At 38.4% G+C, this 20961-nt stretch overlaps 2 protein-coding genes across 2 annotated transcripts; both read right to left on the bottom strand.

The window, feature by feature from the left end:
* Window positions 1-1767: 1767 nt before the first annotated feature.
* Window positions 1768-8103, bottom strand: tax1bp3 (Tax1 (human T-cell leukemia virus type I) binding protein 3). Its single transcript, XM_046050436.1, has 4 exons — window positions 7902-8103; window positions 5891-6010; window positions 3458-3535; window positions 1768-3289 (listed from the first exon to the last, which is right to left on the bottom strand). Exons 1-4 carry the CDS (start codon window positions 7941-7943, stop codon window positions 3140-3142), a joined length of 390 nt encoding a protein of 129 aa, XP_045906392.1. The 5' UTR covers window positions 7944-8103; the 3' UTR covers window positions 1768-3139.
* Window positions 8104-9770: 1667 nt separating this feature from the next.
* hsh2d (hematopoietic SH2 domain containing) lies at window positions 9771-15581 on the bottom strand. The gene is made up of 6 exons (XM_046050446.1): window positions 15454-15581; window positions 14521-14610; window positions 14242-14407; window positions 13946-14012; window positions 13761-13900; window positions 9771-11058 (listed from the first exon to the last, which is right to left on the bottom strand). The coding sequence occupies exons 1-6, from the start codon at window positions 15579-15581 to the stop codon at window positions 10588-10590; spliced, it is 1062 nt and encodes a 353-aa protein (XP_045906402.1). The 3' UTR covers window positions 9771-10587.
* Between the last annotated feature and the right edge of the window lie 5380 nt (window positions 15582-20961).

A 20961-nucleotide genomic window follows, 5' to 3' on the forward strand; every position in this document is an offset into this window, starting at 1 on the left:
AAATTATAGCACACAGTGCCTCCTGTAATGAAGTTGGGTGGTCAATGGTCCCGCTTATATCCATCCATTAGTTCCCTAGCAACATGCAATGTGTTAATGTTGTGGTATTGGTGACGGCAAACTCACATTGTGCGTCTAAGCACTGGCTGAGATGTTTGTACAAACACTTTATTGTCTCATAATGCGGTATAATAGCATTATGATGCCCAGGCAAGTGCAATGGAGCGTGCTTCCTTCGGTCCCTTGAACAAAAATAACAGGCGCAGAGGCGCGCACACACACACGGTTTGCTCATCAATTATTTCTCAAAGGGTGGGATATTAGCTCAGCGTTGCCCTAAAATCGACCCTCTCCCATGATCCCAAGTGTTATTTTAAGACTTTACACAGCAAATTCAGCTCAGCCCTCGGAACAGACAGTCCCAAAACGACTGAATGGCAATTGGGTAACACAAGCTGTCATAGCCATAGATTTGTTAGAATTGGAAATGTATCGTATGTGCTTGTTCTGAAGATGGAGGAATATATGCATCTAAAAGTCCAAATCCAAAATGAACTGGTGCATCACATTAAAAACAAACTCTCTCACACGTTTTTGTTAACAGTGAGTAACTCTCCGCCAATAGTTTTTCTCATTTTGCTGCATCATGGACTGTCCCCCCCCCCACCTCAGTTCAAAGGCAAGTGATTGGTTCCAGGCTCAAATATTTAAGAGATGAAAGTAGTGAAAGCTCTCTGTATCAAAATGCCTTGGCAAACACAGAAAGGTCAGTGAATAGATTCTTTGCTTTTGAAATGTCACCTGATTACTTTATAACAGGCAACATGTAGCTATTTGAAGGGCCTGTTAAGATAAAAATAAAAAAAGACTTTGCAGTGTGGACTGGAGAGGGGAAAAAAATATATAATATATACCAGCGCTTTATCAATAAACGGCAGAGAGGCATTTTTCATTTTCAGTCTTTATATGTGAGAAACATTCATATACTAAACTGTATACAATCAAATGTAAAACATATGTTCTCTGCTTTACATGCGCAAAACATGGAGGTGGTAAGACATAATTCAAATAGAAAATACTGCAAGTTATTTGTCTTACTTTACACTCATATCTAAATGTATCACTGTGTTGAAATGCTGTAAAGCAGTGGTTCCCAACTCAGAGTCACAAAATGCGTTTTACCTGCAAAATTCAAGATAATTTCACCTTGTTAGGCCTCAAAATGAAATTATGCCAGAAGGAAACAATCATTGTTTGATTTCATATTTATGTCAACACTAAATCCATGATCTGTGATGAGGGGTCAAAATCAGATATGGCTTCATTTTAAGGGTTCACAAACCAAAAAGGTTGGGTACCAGTGCTATAAAGTATCGAAAGATTTCATTCCAAAAACGGTCTATTGTAAAATTGTTAATTAGTTTCATATTTTGACTCCTTAGAATACATTAGACATCTTTTAGGCGGACTGTACCTTTAACATTGATTTATTGTTATATCAGCATAATGCTGACTCCCTACTGTATTATTATTTTATTAACAATAATGCTAACTAAGCAGATGTTTGTTTTTTTTAAAGTGGATATTTCATTTTGGAATGAAAACTTAAATTTTACAAACTAGATTGTTAGGTATAGTTGTTAATATTATAAAATTCAAATGGTTCTATTAAATACATAGAAAACAGTATTATACACATACACACACACACACACACACACACACCACTAGCATAATGAAAAAACACAATAAAATAACCCAAAGATATAAGATTATTATTTTAATAACAATTTCATTACTGTAACATTTCAAAGCCAAAGTATTGTTTATGATTAGTGTCAAATCACTCACTGCAGTGTGACGTAGTACATATAATCACTGTATCAGAGGCAGTAAATAACTATGTTCCAGAAACCATAATGGAATTGCAAAATGGAAAATAGGAGAAAAAAAAAATAGGTATCATTAAACTTAGTGGTATTAAGTATTAATTTGAGGCTGTCCACATTCCCAGTTATTAAACAAAACAACTTGACAATATTTTACAGGCTGAGACAATCTCAATGTAGCCGACTCCAGTGTGAAACTAGCGGGTCTGCTTGCATCAAAACAGCAAATTACCAACTTTGTCTTTCTGATAAAGGCCAAGGTTGAAAGTGAATATACTGAAAATGATATGATAGGTGTTTTTTAAAAGCAGATCCAGCTTGTTGGAATTGTTCGTATGAGACATAATTTGTGACACTTGGAAGAAAATGTGCATTTTTAACTGTGTTACTTTAGCGGACAGAGACACAGAATGACAGAGTATGTTACTTTCCCCACACATGTAATAGACATCAAGATAAAGAAAGATAAAAAGAACAGAAAGATGCATCAATAAAAGAAGAATTAGTGAAAAGAAAAAAGTGTGCATTAAAATACTGTGCATACAGGTTTGTGGTACAGAGTTTGTATAGTATAATGTACCATTATAATAAAAAGGAAAAAAAATAATTACAAACACTGCTTTTCATATTTTGATGACTTTACAGTGCCTTGGCTATTACTTTGGCATTTGATACATTATCTGTGATCCTTTAAGTCTTGATATATCTAAACCATCAAGACCAACTTTGGTCACCTATAGGCAATAAGGATACAAGATGTCCTAAACCTTGTATCAAAAAAGGAATACCATTGCTCGCAAAGAACTCCTGTCAAGCATAGATTGAAGACATTTGGCAAATATCTTTTAAGTGGGAATGAATAAAGAAGGTTGTGCTGTACTCAGTTTAAAATTGATGTATAGTAGAGAGATAACACTGTTTTATTGCATTTGAGAGTCTGTAGAGCTGGAAATTTTTTGAACTTCTCCATAATTCAGAAGGCGCAGGTGTATGTATGTAACTTTAACTAACAGATAACTTTGAGAGGAGTCTGAGTGTGTATAGAAAGAAAGAGCACCCTCTCATTTGCCAATGACTGATGAATTGTGCAGACTCAGGCATCTGTATATGTCACCTAATTATTAAACAATCTGATGTGGTCTGTGTAGTATTTTTGCAGTGACGTAGTTATAAAGGTGCAAACATTTGAATTAGCGGGAGTCTCATATGAACTATTGCATTAGTCTGTGGTTGCAAGTAGCGCCACTACGTTACTGTTTGGGCCCATTTCCCATAGAGTGTTTGACAGCTTCCTCCAACGACTTCCTGGTTACCAGTAGCCGCACCACACCCTCCTTCTTGTTTGTTAGTCTTTTACGGGCCTGGTCGTGCGTCACCACAGTCATATCCCAGCCGTTCACCTAGGAGGAAGAAAAGAATTTTGTTTGAGAAAAGCTGCAGCCATTTTCTCACATTTGAGTTAGCACCAAGTTGATAAACAGCAGGTGAGCACTGCTCCTGTCTGACTCTCTTGTGTACTCATGGTGCCATCTTGTGGATCTAGACCAAAGCTTGATTTTACTACACACCTGCATTATTTTGTCTCCAATCCGTAAATCTGCCTTCTCTGCTGGTCCTCCTGGTGTTATCCTGGTCACGTAGATGCCCTTTGGACAACAAACACATTCATTATATGAATATGATCACAGCTGTATAACCTATACGGACAATCTCAACCTCAAACAAACCAAGATTTAGAAAAGCAGCACATCCTCACAATTTTAGAAGCTAGAACCAAATTCTTGCTTGATGAATGACTTAAATATTGTTACTTTTCTGTAGGGCTGTCACCTGACAAAGGATTTACATAGTCGAATCAGAATCGTCAAGTCCTGTCTATAGTCGACTGATAGTCGAACCATGTGTGTTTTTGTGCACGGCGATTGCGAACAGAAGCTAAACTGAGGCTTATCTTTGACCATTTTCCCCTCTGTCTCTCACCTGCCATTCACCGCTTTTGTGCAGAGTTTTTGCTGTGCTGCCAACAACTGCATGCACGTTGAAATGTATATTGTAATAGGCTGTATATTAAGTGATTGGAAGAAAGTAGATCTATGTAAAATCAGATGTTGAGCACCCCCATACAGCATAAATGGCGTGATCCTTGTTTCGCTGCGAAGCTTCGACTGTGAGATTGACAGTTGAATCAGGCTCCACCCACCGAACCATCGAATCTTCGACTATTTGGGGTCAGCCCTACTTTTCTGTCGATCAACTAGTTGATTTAATTGACTAATTGATTTTTCTGCCAGATATTGCAATTTTTTTTAATAAAAAAAAGTTCAGTTAAAGTTCAATATTTATTGCCAGTCAATTTTGGACGGAAGCCGCGTCAAGCAGCACCGAGCAGATGAATCGGGCAGGAAGTCAGACACAAAACAGCAAAGAGACACTAGGTAGCTAATCATGATAGAAGCACCAAAAACAAGGACAGCTGGACAAATTAACAAAATCTGAACAAGTCAGCAAAATCAGACAAGGCAAAACTCTGTTATTCTGAAATGCTCCATGTGGATATGTAACGTTATCCTGCACATAGTGGAATGAAATGGGCTCACAGGGAGCTGTTATCTGTAATTGAAGTACACAAAATGACAAATTAATAACATGTCAACAAAGTGCAGGCTAAACGCTTTCCTGCTGAAACACTACAGTGCGAGTAGACGCTGGACAAAACTGTGGCTTAGCCACTGCCTGTGTCTGTTCACCTGATGCCATTCTCCCACATTTTCCTCTAGTTTTGTTTGTTGTTGTACACGCCCTGTGCCTGCTCTTAGTGAGTAGGACTGTAACAGAAGGCGCATGGCGCTTGTGATTGGTTGCAAGTATGTCACACAAGGATGACAACGGAATCTGTACCTGCATGACTGTTTAAAATGGGTCAGATGCGCTGTATAATGAACCTAAATAATTTTAAATCGCCCTCTTCATGATTAGATAATCACAATTTCGATTTGAAAACGATTCATCGCTTAGCTCTAATCGACACCCGCACAGCTCTGTTGGAAAGATTCAGTAATGATCTGACAAAAGATCCACACACTGTACTAATAGCTCCCTGCTATTTTAACTGAGCAACATTTAGATCTAACAGAGATCTTTGTCCGGCATTGTCAAATCACAATCACAAAGTAGAACAAGCAATATATAAAAACAAACACATTCATCAGGAAAGGCTGAAAGGTCAGGAAATTAAAGACAACATCTAAACCTGAAGGAAAGTTATTATTCTTCTGTAACAAGGTACCTGTGCCTGTACATTTCCATCTCTCTCAAACTCCCATTGTATATACAGTCAGCAGGTAAAACCCGGCTCTGTGTAAACCTGCAGTATTCCTTTCTATGACATCAGTTAGGCGAGTCTGGTTTGTTCCCACCTGGGGCTGCAGATGATGTGTTCAGGCCTGTTCCTCATTTATAGTGCCCACAGCTCTAGTTCCACTGTTCTTCAACAGGACAGGAATGTGATCAGGAGCAGAAGCCAGAGCATTATACTCCATTATAAATCAATTGGTAGCTTTGGATTCCAAAAAGACCCTGAAATCCAGGGAAGACCTGAAAAGCTACATCACAGAGTCAACTTCACTGATCGCCTGTACTTTATATTGCATGTAGGACGCAGGCATTTCAGTATTAGCTCTTATCTTTGTTACAGTTTTTATTAAGTGTCCCTGTTCTATTATCTTTCTGTATTTTGAATTGTCTATGGATAACAAATTCAAATTCATTGAGAATTATATGATTTTGTTTAGGTAAAAATTTATTTGACTTATTGGGATGAACATAAGTTTAACTTTTCACCATTTGATTTTGAATAACTGAGCAACAAATTGTCAGATATCAATATCAAAGTCAATTAATAATTGTGTCCCAATCACCTTCCCCTAGCTGTACCACTTACTGCAAACACTTGCAATGCATAAAGCTGATGGGGATACACAAACGCACACATATATACTTACTTTGTCAGTTTTGTCCTCAGAGAAGGGGTTATGTTCCGGCTCCTGGTCTATCCCTCCTCCGATGCTGAAGCCCAGGATCAGATTATCTCCCTGCCGCAACTTCTGGATCTCAACCCGTTGCTGTTTGACAGAAAAACAAAAACAAAATCAGATCCATCTTCATAAGGCTTTACCTGGCCCATTTAAAAACTCTGACGCACAAAACACATTCAATATTGGTTTATAACTACTTTTACTGACAAGTTCCGGATCAAGAAAACGGTGGATACAGTCAGCGTTCTCATGTGCCAGAAATCTCAACTGCTTGTCTCTCAGTGCTGCATAACTATGTCAATATTATCTCTACATCAGTGTCGCTGAGACAAAGTTCCTGTACATTACTGTTCTTGTTTATTAAAGAGACTCCAGTTCTTATTGTATGAGAAGAACAACTAAAAACCATGAGTCTCAAACTTGCCACAGCAGTTCCTAAAATTATTTAATTGGCTCAAATTAAATGAGAGAACAAATATTATACATGTTTTTCAAGTAAGTGTATCACTCAGGATGTTGTTATGTGGTAACGGTCACTAACAATAACTGCAACGTGAGCTTCGCATGTTAATTTAACACATGTAAGCACAAAAGAAAAGACAGAAAAGCCAAAAACAGGAAAATGACGGTCTACAAGTTACCATCCAGTGAGCAGTGCGCACTGATTTACCCACCGCAGACACGATTCAGAGGATGACAAATTGTGGATTTCAGAGGCTGTTCCCTAGTAATTGAAGTCCACGCTGGAACAGAGACTGTATTAGTGCAGCTCTGCCCTTGACACTGACAAGCAGCTGCAGGCTTACTAAGCAGATGGATGGATGACAGTAGTACTCCTCAACACAAAGACTGCCTGTGTGCGGTGATGAATAACCAGAGATTCACTGAGTGTTGTGGCTGATACAATGAAGTCTGAGCATGTGTAGGGCTTTGTTAACAATGAGTAAGAGTCTGTCAGCAGGACATGCATGAACTACAACGCATTTTTCTCTCCAAGGAAAAACTGTTTATTGGCTGATATTAGCTTATTGCAGATATGTCTGCATACATGTTTTGTTTATGTTATGCATTTATGTAAAAAAATAAAAAAAAAATAAAAAATAGAAAGAATATTGGCTGCTATAACTCAAATATCAAATCACCACAAATATCACTTCACTGACAGTCAAGCTCTGCTGGCTGGAAGTTTTACTGACATTTTTACAATTATACATTGTTGACCAGGTTTTTATTAAGGAATCAAGCAACACAGTGTTGATCAATGTACTTCAATGTATAATGTATTATCCAAGCACTTGCCAACTATAATGGGCCGGACATTGATAGTGGATGACACACTGATAAAGACATACAGTGAGGACGTTGGCCTGCATGCTTCCTTTAACTCTTACCTGCTCCCTGCCCCTCATGTGTGACATCCTGGCAAAAATCCCAGCTATACCGTCTACCACTTCTTTGGCTTAACGATAAAGCTTTATTTGCAATCGTGATAATTCCCGCAGCGCAAAAACAATATAATCAAACAGTAAGTTACTTTATATTCTGTAAATCAGCATGAAAGTCAACCAGGAAGACTGAAACACACCGATGGTGACGCCCATGTAGTTAGGTAGCTGTCAAGACTTTCACATGCCTTTCAATTAACAGTAAACAACGAAATTCTAGCTATATCCTGGCGAAGTGATTTAACCAGTTATTTGGTTTAATTTACCATTAACAAGTTACTAACTGACGTTATGAGACATAGACAATGAGGCTGCTGACACGGTGTTAACGTTAACGTTACACGTCAGCTAAACAAATAAAGTAATGTTATAGTTAATACAGCTAAAGTTAGCTAACCTTAGCGAGAGCACCGTATCGAACTAATATTTGGTAGTTAATTCAGAGTGTTGTATTGATAAGGTTTTACGTTAAGTTAACGTTAGCTAACGTTACCGATGAATGGATACAGCCCAAACGTTACTCCCAAACTTACCACAACAGCAGTGACCGGTTGTCCTGGGATATGATGAGACATTGTGTCGCTAAGATGTTAAGGATAAAAAAAAAAATAAAAAATAGTAGAAACTTGCAATAACTGTTGTTATAAAAGTCACAGAAAAAAGGTTTCGACAGTGGGACAACTTCCTCGAGTAACAGCAGGCGGATTCCCGACTGGAAACAAACGGCTTCCCAGATGACGTCACCGCGCCTCCCAGCTTCTCGGCTCTGCGCGTTTTGTAGTACACGGTAGCCAGGGTGGGCGGTGTTTAACGGTTAACCATCTCCCCACAGGCTCTGTAAAGACATGCGTTACAAATCGAGCTCTCCAAGAGATTGTTGGTCTTCCGTGTGTCCCGGGGCATGGCTTCTTCCCTTAAAAGGAACTGGCAAATAGTGACCGCCATTGTGATCCTGCATAGTCCTCCACCCCATATACTTGATAGAATACTCTGAGATAGGCTTACCACCACCAATGTGCCTCTTTACTTTAGGAGGCAGTCCACCATGTAAAGAAATATGAGTAGGGAGAGGGTGGGGAACTAATTTTACTCTAATAACTCGTTCTGATCAATTTTATGTACTTGTATGTGTTGGAATATTTTTATTTTATCCCACCCCAAAAAATCTCATTCACACTGTGCATGTTTTCAGCTTTCAAATTAAAGTTAAAAAGTAGTTTGATTGGAAGCCAATTACCTCCAGGAAACAGATAAAAGTTAGTACCTCCTGCCTGTGACTGTATTATCTTAAAAATGGTAAGATAATCATGGAAAGTGTTATTTGTATAATTATTTAATATTCCCTTTTCTGTTTCCTGGCAGCAATTGGACGCTAATTACGCCATTTGTACTTAGAAAGTACGTACAAAGTAAGTAAAAATGTCACCACAGTCACCACAGTGGTGAAAAGTAACTAAAGACATTTACTATATTTAAATGCAATTTGAAGGGCTTGTAGCCTACTTTACTTTAATAATTTTGGGCTACTTTATATACTGTATACTGCACTACATTTCAGAGGCAAATATTGAAGTTTTAGCTCCACCTCAAATTTTGTGAGGTTATGTGGTATAACATAAATGATCTGAACACCACCACCATACTCTTTGAGCATCTGATGTGGTTTCCTTCCACTAGATGGTAGTCTATAATAAGACCAATGTTTTATATTCCTGGGGTTGGGAGAGCTCTGAACTGATTTCACTACCATACACCATATAAACCAAACCACTGACATGATCAGAAGTTAAACTATTTGGCATTTATGTTGATGTTTTTTTATGGTCAAAAAAATTTAAAAATAACTGAAGAATCACTCAGTAATTGATCAAATGATTGAAAACCAAAACCAAAAGCATAATAATGAATTTTAAAAAGTTCCTGGTCAAATTAAAAGCCAGGTCACACAGCATGTATCTCATCACTGAGTGGGCGGGACATCACAGGAGCCATAACATTCAAAGATCAGGCAGAAAAGCAAGGAAGGAAGAAGAGGAGAGGGAAAAGGAGGAATTGCATTGAGGCAGAGCAGAAACAGAAATGATGTACATTTCCAGTATGGGTGAATAAAATGGTATCTCCCTGATTTGTCATAAGGGACTGCAGACAGAAAGTAGAGTAATATTAAATATGTGCCATGAAACAAGGGACTGCAGAGCAGCATAACAGCCTTGAAAACCAATACAGATTGAACATTGTTCAAATTTATTTGAAATTTGGGATTTATTAATGCAGTCATGTAGCATAATTCAATGCCTAATACAGATATATATTATCTAGTCAAAGAAACAAATGTGAAATATTATTTAGATCACATGGTCTAGATGCTTCGTAATCCTCAGCTCTAGCTGTTCGGAGTACAAAACAAAGGTCTGACCAAACATTTGCCTTCCGTGTCCACAAGCTGTGTAATGGCGAATTTCACCCACCTGTATGTTTCTACCAGTGGAACAAGTTTAACCACTACCTGCATTTTCTTCCAGCTACCCTTATCAAATTGCTGATCACAGATCCGCATCTGATGCCGTTCAGTATGTGTCCTGGATTCAAAGCAGCTGACATTAGCCATGTCATTTCTGATTTACATACGCTGCATGAAACTTCCTCCTGCTGCCCTTTCACATTTTATCACATTGACCGAAGAGGCTTATAAAAACTTTTACCTGAATTTAAAAGCATAGCCAAGGAAGGAGGAGGCTAGTAATTAGCTATATAGATTACTTCTTCTTGTGAAACAATGTTTATCTGTTAAATAAACTAACAAATTAAAAAAAGAAGCATTCACACATCACTGGCACTAATTACAGCCACATGAAGACAGCAGCTGAATCTTCTCTTTTCTTTGTATGTAGGAGGTACAACTGCTTTAACAAACAATGGAGTCCTCAGTATCATTCAAGCATCTGCAGCAATGATTCAGTTATGTAAAGAAAAAGGAGAGGTAGTTTGCACACTGTGTACTGTAAGCTCAAACAATTTTTAAGTAATAGTTAAACATTTCAGGAAATACTCTTATTTGATTTGAATAGTAAATATGAAGCTACCGCCAGCAGCCTGTTAGCCTAACTTAGCACAAAGACTGGTCACAGGGGGTGACAACTAGCCTGGCTCTGTCCATAGCAAAATCTCAACAGCAAATCAATTCATCTTTGCATTACTTTCTAACGGAGCAGTGGTGTATCAGTAGCCTGGGGCAAAAGGTGAAGGTTGGAGATATTCCGGTGGTAACTCTCCATCAGTCAGTCTCACATCAGTCCAAGTGTGGGAAAATGGTGGACCACTGAAACTACACTCCCCTGGGAGCTCTTGGTACTCATTCTCAGTGCTTCCACCCCTGTCAGTCGGCTCCACATTAATCTCTGTGTACAAATCCTCCTGCGACATGCTTCTCTTTTTTTGGAATTTCTTCTTGAGGTTCTTTAGGTTGGTTACGACTGACGGCTTTGCTTCGTGGTTCTTTGCAGACTGGATGCTGGCACCAAATGGGTGTTCAGTGGCTGTGGGTGTGGAGGGACTCTTAGGCAAAGACACCATTCTGATACAGGCCTGGTTCTGCCTTAGCGGAGTAACAGAGCTCCGGGCAGGGACTTCAGGAGGCTGGTTGGATGAAGGGCTGTCGGCTGTATATCTGTTTCTGGCCATTGGCACTGGCTGGAGATCATGAATATGAATTATGTATATGAAGCATAGAAATGTGTTATCAAATGTTAAATCCGCTGAAAACTTGGTTTGAAATCTTAGTATCTATCTAAAACATTAACTAGGGGTGTGACGAGACACTTATGCTGTGTTCCAGGCAACTCAGAAGTTTCCGACCTCCAACTAGAAAAAGTACCATGGAACGCCACCTTAAGTCGGATTTCCTACTTGTGACAAACGTAAGTACCCCGACTTCACAAGTAGCAGCTGAATGACGTCACCAACCAATGGTAGCTCCCATGGAAGCACACATTGTAAATGGTAAAAATTATGTAGCATAAAAGGCTAAATAAAGCATATTTGCATGTATTTAAATTAAAACAATAGCTACATACAATCATATAGTAAAACCTGTTTTGCATTTAAAATGATGTAGAAATATGTTATTGTAGGTAGGTTACAATAAAGAATCTCAAAGTCATCTTCTCTGCACAGAAGTTATTGTTAAAAATGCCAAAACATTGGAAAACATTAGGAAGTATAACCTACAACATTGACTGACTCTTGAGGATTACTGATGTAGCTAGACAGGTACACAGTTAACTAGTAATGTGGCTATTTATGTCAGTTGTTTGCATTTAAAAGGCCATCATTTTAATTAACATCAAAAGCACTGCTGAGGGTGCAAATGTGTGTGTACACTTTGTCACGGTCAGCCATGTTTTTCATTCACTTTCGGCGTGAAAGTCGGATATTTCAACTTGGAAATGTCCCAGTTCCAAGCAGTCTGGAACGCAGCATTAACCCACGTACGCCAGTTTAATAGCTCCACGTGTTTCAGCAGCTTTTGTGCACATGTTCAAAACTTTCTGCACATTTAAAATCTCTCCCACATATCATGTGTTCTCTGACATGTCCACCAAAAAGGCAGAATATTATACGAGACTAATGTCATTATTTGATGAGAAGTCTACCTGCCCAATACTATGCTGTGCATTACGTTATTGATATGTTGATAGTAATGTCATCCCCTTCAGACTGTTTGACTGACGCTGTTTGGGACTGCATGTTGTGTGTAAAACCTAAAGTGACTGAAACACTTTTGATCAGGCAGTAATCTCACCACGAATCCACACACGTTAACTTAAGCAGCTATGATAATGTGCAGCTCACAGTTCCAAACTACGGAGCCCTAAACGGCCATCACTCATTTTTTTACTCTAATTATCTTGTGATCTCGAGATAATGAACCATAGCTGAATACAGGGGTCGGCCGGTGCCTTTCTTTATGATAATTTCGTGGTAATTTGCTGAGTCAGTAATTACTCAGTTGGTAGAACCCAGACCTTGCATCCCAAGGATTGCAGGTTTGACTCCTGCTCTTAACAATGTTTTTATTCTTCTTTGTGTTTTTAATCATTCCCTTCAACAAAGTTGTTATGAAGAGATTCAGGGGAATCCAGGCACGCATTTCCCGACAGCTATTTCAAAGGTTCTGAAATAGCTGTCAGGAAATGTGTAGTTAAATGGATTTCCCTGAATGAGAAGTGGATGACTTTCCTCTGCCTAGGAATGATGGGGAAATGAAAAGTCCATGGGTGGATGAATGAGGACCAATCGCGGGGATGCGCACACTCTAGCACGTGCTTAGTTGTGAGCATATTAATCAGTCATCTTCATAACAACTTTGTTGGAGATGAATATTAAAAAAGCTTCTTTTTTTTTTAAGGAGTCTCCTATGAGGATCAAACTCACAATCTTATGACTACCACTCTCATGATTTACCAACTAAGCTAATCAGTGGCAATGAATGTACCTTGAAATTACCATTAACAAACGTTCTTGCCAACCCATGTGTTAACAGTGTAAACTACTGTTTAGTTATCTCGAGATCACGAGATAATTATCAAGTTATCACGGGAAAACGGAGTAAAATAAACATATGAATCGATGGCCGCTTAGGGTTTCCGTACCAAACAGAGCAGGCTGGCTTCAGTTTTTAGATGTATACGTTGCAAAACTCTATCAGCTTCGTTACCATGCGTCACAGCTGTCTGGACTCAGAGTGCGAGTGGGTTACGCTGGTGTCAATCAGCTGGGCGGAGTTTAATGTTTGGTTTGACTGCGTGTGAAAAGTCATTTGCGTGAGTCTCGCGAGACAGCTTTTTACCTGACGAAAAGTGTCACAATTTAATCTCACAAGATCTCGTCACACCCCTAACATTAACTAATCATGACTAAATAAGCAACTCAGTATTTTGGGAACAGTCAAAACCCAGCTAATCTGCTTCATCAGGACTGTGTAGGTATTGATTTATTGATCAGATGTGACTGAAAATGTAAGGAAACTGACCCCTCAAATTTTGATTTAAAGATACCTAACTTCTGATTTGTGCATAAAAGTCATCAGCCCACTTCAAACCAGTGAAAAAATGCAATAACAGAAACACAGAAATCTGAAATGTGCAACAACCAAACAACCAAAACGGTTTGAAGTTTTGGAGAAAATGGTGTGATCATATTGGATCCAATCACCAGCTTCTTGTTAGACAGGAAGCTAGTTCCAGTAAAAGCCTTTGAAATGTCTTGAGAAATGTCTATCAGACAATATTTGCATACATGTTATCTTAAAAATTAGCAAATTAAAACATGACATCAGTTAACAGTTTTAGTACCAGACAATACCAGACAATATCTATAAGTACTGAGCTCACCATTACCGTGGCTGGAAGATAGGAGGTGACGGGTGGCAATTCTTCTTCCAAACTTGGGTATAGTCTGTTTGGAGACAGGACTGCAGAGTTCCTCAGAGTATCTGGTCGATAAGGAAGGGCAGGTGGGGTGTCTTGTGATACTTGGGGACTTACACAGGGATGCAGAGATTTGTTTTGTAGAAAACCTGTGTTAGTGTTCGGGTGTATTTGGGGAAACAGTAGTTCTGCGTAGTCAGTCTTGTCATTCGAGGTCTTGCGTGAGAGAGAAAAACAGAACAATTTGTGACTGTTCTCTTTTTGCATGGTGCAAAGGTGGCAAGCAAATAAACAAATATTGTGGTTGCAGATAATAACGGTGACTCTGTTTAAACTCTAAATGCACTGTAAATGCCTAGAATGTAGTCCTGATGGTTTATAATAATTTAAAATCCATTATGAATGGCATCTGTATGCAGGTAGGGAAATTAAAACGCTTCCTCACCTGTCCACAAGCGACAGTCAGCACCTCAGTGTAAGGCATGATGGGAGTCCTACGATGAAAGTCTACCAGGTCCTGCAGAAACCGGTGGCGCCTGTTCTCCCCTACTATGATGTAATGTCCATCCTCCAATGCATCAATCATGAAATGTCTGCAGCGGTCCCCAGCACTGGGAGTCAAAGAGACAGAAAGGAGACTCAACAGGGCAGGACTTTTTGGACTTTTGGACTGAGTGTGTGAGTGGAAACGAAATGAAGCCCCTTTAATGCTTCAAACACTCACCGGTACGAGAGACTGTAGCCAACCCTGCTCTCACTGACTCTGATGAGGAAATAACCGGGAGGCTTGGGCATGAGCATTTCCTCTGCTGTCCTGAACAAATAATTAACATGCTGAAACCACCACAGACAAAAAAAACTCTTTCACACACGCACTTTATTAGTTGTGAATGTATGCACTGGGTGTGTAAGAGGCATAAATCTAATATAAGTAGAAATCTGGTTAAGTATTACAAGGTTAAAGTCCACCATTCAAGACACTACTGCACTGACAAATCTGTAACGAACGTGTATCGTAAGAAAACGTGTATAATGTTTTGTCCTCGTACTTGATGGAGAAAACCTGTAGTTAAAAGATGCAGTGGTCTAGTTTTGCTTGTTGCCTAAAAGCTGAAGGAAAAGTAGGATGTCTTTGTTGTCACACTAAATGCTTCTAACTCCGGTTAAGTTGTTGGGGTTTTGATGTTTTACCATCACTTAAAAGAGCACATGCTTATTTGGGGGGTTGAGAAACATTTTGACCCTTGATGTGTTTACGTGGTTGTCAATACCTTCCTGAAAAGTTATTATTACTTCCTGAAACTTTGATATTTTTCCCTGTTTAGATTTTAGGCTTTACTTGTACTTATTACTCTTGTGCTGTGGCTGTATTTATGTCATACTTTTTGTTATTGTGAAAGTCTGCTCCAGAAAGGAGCTACTTGAATAAAGTTTCAGTTTTACATATTTACATTTCTCTTTTTAACATGATATGGATATATCCAGGAAAAACATTAACATAAATGACTAAACTAGAGTCATTTTATACTTTAGAAATTCACTAAAATAATCACTGCATGCTGGAACACAGCACTGATATCTTTATTGTGTACTATTTTTAAAACATCCCAGTCCACCACCCATTGATAGTGGACAGTAATGAATTTTGTAAACTTACTTCCTGGAAATGATCCCATGAAACCATTCTGGGACTATACCGTTCTTGATCACAGACCGTCGCTGGGACTCTGTAAACCAGGCGACAGCATTGCCCTGTCCTTGTAACGACTGATTCCACCTCATCATCCTTAGAAACGTCTCATTTGATCCTCCTTCACAGAGCGCAGAGACCTGCAAATGCGTCAGTTACAGCTTATTGAGTCCAGACATAAAATACTTGTACACAGTGTGCATATAGAAACAGTACGAACCAAAAGTCAGTAAAGAGATTCTGGCATTTAGGTTGGTGTGCCCTGGATAACTCGCAGATTGTACATTCAAATGCAACTGATTTAAAATCTCAGAAAAATACTGCTTCTTTCTCTCTTTTCCACGTTCATTGTTCCTACACAGCGTGTTAGGTGAAGTCTGTGGTATGATATATTTTGAACATTGTTCCTCAGTTGAATTTTAAATAAATGTCACATAAACCCCATAAACCCCATAATACATTTCTTTGTGTTTCTAATTATTAAAAAAAAAACACTTGAGAAAGAAGAAATGTAGCCTAGACAGGATGTTGTACTACAACTATCTGCATCAGTTCAGAAGCCAGACCTGCTTTAATGGTTGGTTTGTTAAATGAATCTTAAATTTGTAGTTTGAACACTCAAATACTTAAAAGGTAGTTAAGTAAGTAGTAAATAAAGCTCAGTCATACAGCTACAAAGTTTTCTAAATTCCACATGTTTTCATGGCACAGGATTACTCACCTTTTCTGGCAGTTCCGTGATAAAATGACACAGCAGCTCTCACTCACCTGACAACACCTGAGAAGGGGCGGGGACAAGCACTGACACACATTTCAAAAAGAACACTATGTAACACAGCCAAATTAGAAAAACATTTTGTATATACTGCAGGTAACAAATTATCCATAGCCCTTCATATGGTCAGACAGAAATGGTTATCTCTAAGTGTGAAAGTATATATAGATTCTACAGGAATGCGGCCTACATAGATTATTACATCATAAAGCCACAGGTGCACGAGTGTTTATCATTATGGAATAAAAATGAGTTCTGCTTATCAGAGTTTCCATTTCAGATGAAACGAGAGGCTTCTGTCCTGTCCTCTTGCATAACATTACATTTGCTCAAGTTTCAGTTCACAGTACAGAGGCTGGAGGCCACATAAGAGATCAGTTAGCTTTATCAGTGTTTACCAGCTGTCCAGCTTTACTCCAGTGCCAGGTCTGTTTTATAATGTAAAGTATGCACATATAAAGAGGGATGATTCAGGCTATCTCAACCTTTGTGCTGCCTGAGTTGGTTTTTTTTCAGTGTAATAAAATGCAAAGTAGCACCACCACAATTTGTTTACGTAGTAAATGGACTTTGCCTCTCATTAATTAATTAATTCAGACATACTCACACAGCGGCGGTGGCGGAGTTGTCATGCAAGGCACTGGTCTGTCCATTAGGAGCAACTTGAGGTTAAGTATGTAGATGGGAAAGGGCCAGGGATTGAATCACTAACCCTGCAATCAGTTATCAACTGTGAAAATATATTTCTGTTTTCATATATCGTGTTTCGTATATGTGTGTAGCTACCACAAAAGAAATATGTGTGGATTTTTAAAGAAAATACATTTACATTTACTCATTTTGCAGACGCTTTTATCCAGTGACTTGCATTTTAGGAACAACATACAAGCATCAGTAAAGCATAAAAAATCATCAGTAAAGTAGGAGATCTACTAGTGACAATAGATACCAGTAAGAGAATCAATAAATGCTAGTAAAAGCTATTTGTGTGTGCGGCATCAATGGGGTAAATACCTAGGGAAAGAATAAGAGTTAACGAGTAGTGCAATAGTAAAATATAATTTTATATGATGTAAATGCTGGATAAAAATGTGTGCGTGTGCAAAAGTTCCTCTGACTTCCATCTGCTGTACTAGTCTGAGAGGAACCTCTCACAGGAAGGAACTATTTTGACAATTCAATTCATGTTATTGTTGGTGACATGTGCTGATTCACTGAAAATGCATGGTAATGCTGGACAGCCACTTCAGGGAACCACTCAGGGCTGTTTTCCTTCCTGATTGTCTAAATGAAAAATACCTAAATAAAGGTTAAAGTTTTACTGCCTTGATGGCATGTAAAGCGGAAGTGATGAGTTATAGTGCAAATAGACCCTTCTCCATTTACACACGAACAACCCACATACACACACAAAATGTAGGTGAGTCCTGCTTAGCAGCTTTGCTCATATCCCTTCCCCTTAACTAAACAGTTCCTTTTTCTCTACCTCCAAGCAAAAGTTCTGTTCTCATATATAAATATCTTACCCACAGATTACTGGGCAACACTTTTCTGCATCACGGCGTAAATTGCTGGTGAGAGCTTAAACCTGAGAAACCCCATCCTTTGGAGCTCTGGGCCATAGTGACAGCACTGCTCTAGAAGGCAGCTACAATACATTTCCTGGAAACTAAGCATATTGACAGTGTTAAAGTAAGATGCTCAGACTATGAACACACCGTTACTCCAGCTAAAAGGTTGAAGAGGGAGCCATCTCAACATGCCCACTGCTCCACTTGTCTCAAGTTTGGAGACGTGGCCACCTGTAGCATAACTGGCAATGCTCGATCATATTTACACTAGGGATGGGTGGATAGATACTTTGATACTCACTCATTTGGTATTGATTCCTTTAAAAGAATATTGATAATAAAATGATATGAATACAAATCATGGGTGGCTGCATAATGTCCAGATGTACTTTTGTATAATGTTTGTCTCAATAAACAGCCCTGACACATTTAGCTGCCCCATGTCACATGACCGTGGAAAAATAAGTGACATGAGAACGGAGCATTTTATTTCACACTGTCAACAAATATAATAGCAAAAGAAATAGTTCAAATCACATACAGTATTTCACAAAAGTGAGTACACCCCTCACATTTTTGTAAATATTTGATTATCTTTTCATGTGACCACACTGAAGAAATTACGCTTTACTACATTGTAAAGTAATGAGTGTACAGCTTGTATAACAGTGTAAATTTTCTGTCCCCTCAAAATAACACATCACACAGCCATTAATGTCTAAACCGCTGGCAGCAAAAGTGAGTACACCCCTAAGTGAAAATCCTGTGGTGTGATGAGACCAAGATAAACTTATTTGGTTCAGTTAGTGTCAAGCATGTTTGGCGGCAACCAGGTGAGGAGTACAAAGACAAGCGGATCGTGCATGGTGGTGGGAGTGTCATGGTCTGGGGCTGCATGAGTGCTGCTGGCACTGGGGAGCTACAGTTCATTGAGGGAACCATGAATGCCAACATGTACTGTGACTTACCCCTCCCTTCGAAGACTGGGCCGCATGCCACTATTCCAACATGACAACGACCCCAAACACACCTCCAAGACAACCACTGCCTTGCTAAAGAAGCTGAGGGTAAAGGTGATGGACTGGCCAAGCATGTCTCCAGACCTAAACCCTAATGAGCATCTGTGGGGCATCCTCAAACAGAAGGTGGAGGAGTGCAAGGTCCCTAACAGCTCCGTGATGTCGTCATGGAGGAGGACTCCAGTGATAACCTGTGACGCTCTGGTGAACTCCATAGCCCAAGAGGGTTAAGGCAGTGCTAGAAAATAGGGGAGGGGGCAGCAAATTTACACTGTTATACAAGCTGTACACTCACTATTTTACATTGTAGCAGTGTCATTTCTTCAGTGTGGTCACATGAAAAGATATTCAAATATTTACAAAAATGCGAGGGGTGTACTCACTTTTTGTGAGATACTGTACATATAGATGAAGCATTGAAAAAAGAAAATGAACAGAAGTGTCAAGCACTTGGTGTAAAAATACAACATGATGCACTATTTGTGACATATGCCACATATAGTGTAAGTTGCTCTGGAAAAATCATGAATCACGGCTTGTTTAAGAGAATGAAAAAATCTTTAAGAAAGTACAAATGTACGTTTTAATGTTATTGGTATTTTAATTAATTAATTTTAGTAATTGTAACGGGTCTCCAAACAGTCATGTAACTAATGTTACTCACTGAGGGCCTCTGGTTTATCGGGTGCTGGGTCAATGGGAGGTAAATGTGTGTGATGCTTTACGATGTGGCCAAGGGGGGTAATGTCTTTTATTGTTATACATGTACATGGCTATACCAGGGCATGATTGTCTTTACGATAGAATTAGATTGAGTGTTCTCCAGAGACAGCATGAAAGACAACATGTTCCAGTGATAATATAGTGCTGACCCTGAGATTAGGATAAAAGCTGCATGTGCTGAGACACTGCAGCTCACTCGGATGATACTCTGAAAAAACTGAAAATTCACAGAAAGATTGTTTGCCTAAGCTGTTTATTTGAAAACTCGAATTCTCATCATATAATAAATAAATATTATAGTAGAAGTAAATATTATATAGTAGCAGTAGTTGTTTTAGTTTATTTTTTCTCAAAATGATATTTTTGAGTGCATCAGGTATCACTTCGAATTTTTTCATGCATACATTTTACAAATAAATCCTTAGGTAAAATTGAGTGAAAAGATTAAATAATGTGGATTAATTTATTACATAGAATTTTGTTCCAATTTATCTGGAATTTTTTTCTATTTCATTGTTTAAATTCGATAATTAAACATTTTTATTGTTTGACATTTTATGTACTCAATTGCGTATTTTGGAGAAAGTCAGGTTTGGTCCTTATATTATATTATTTGTATTTGGCCACATATTATGGTTTCTGAATAGAACTTTTTCATGTTCAAAAAACATTTAAATTAACCTTTGTGATATTGTTTCCCATATTTCAGTTAACATATGTATATATATAATATATATATATATATATATATATATATATATATATACATACACACACACACACACACAATAAATTGAATGAGCATATTATTTAAGAATCTCATTTTTAATAAATCAGAAGTACACATATCTACAAAAGGTGTAGATCAATAAGATTTATGAAACTTCAATACAATCATTGTAGATCTTATTTACAATTGCTGAGTAATTTAATTTATTCCCTATGAAATCCATCAATCAATCAGCGCAGAAATCCAAATTCAGTTAGGGAATGCTTAAGAAATGTTAACACAGAACTGCAAATGTAATTGGCAAGAATTATAAATTACTCTGCTCAAAAGAAGAACTGAGCTCATTTAAGCCAAACTCAAATCTAAAAAGCTGCACTTTTAACAAGCCATGAATTGGCTTAATCTGTGTCAGTTAAAACAAAATTGTGCTGAAAATCAACAAAAGCCCAACCACTTTAACAACGATGACTTAAATCCACAGGTTACCATCTAACAGTTACATATTCACTGACTCTTCAGCACCTATAGAAAGAAAATAGAAAATTAATTAACTAGCTTTCAATTAATTTCCTATTATTACGCCTGAACAGCTCAACCGAGCAAATACAAGAGAATTTGGACTGACAGCAGAAAATAAAACAGCAAGGAGCTGTTGCA

The sequence above is a fragment of the Micropterus dolomieu genome, linkage group LG05 (genome assembly GCF_021292245.1).
Source record: "Micropterus dolomieu isolate WLL.071019.BEF.003 ecotype Adirondacks linkage group LG05, ASM2129224v1, whole genome shotgun sequence".
NCBI lineage: Eukaryota > Metazoa > Chordata > Actinopteri > Centrarchiformes > Centrarchidae > Micropterus > Micropterus dolomieu.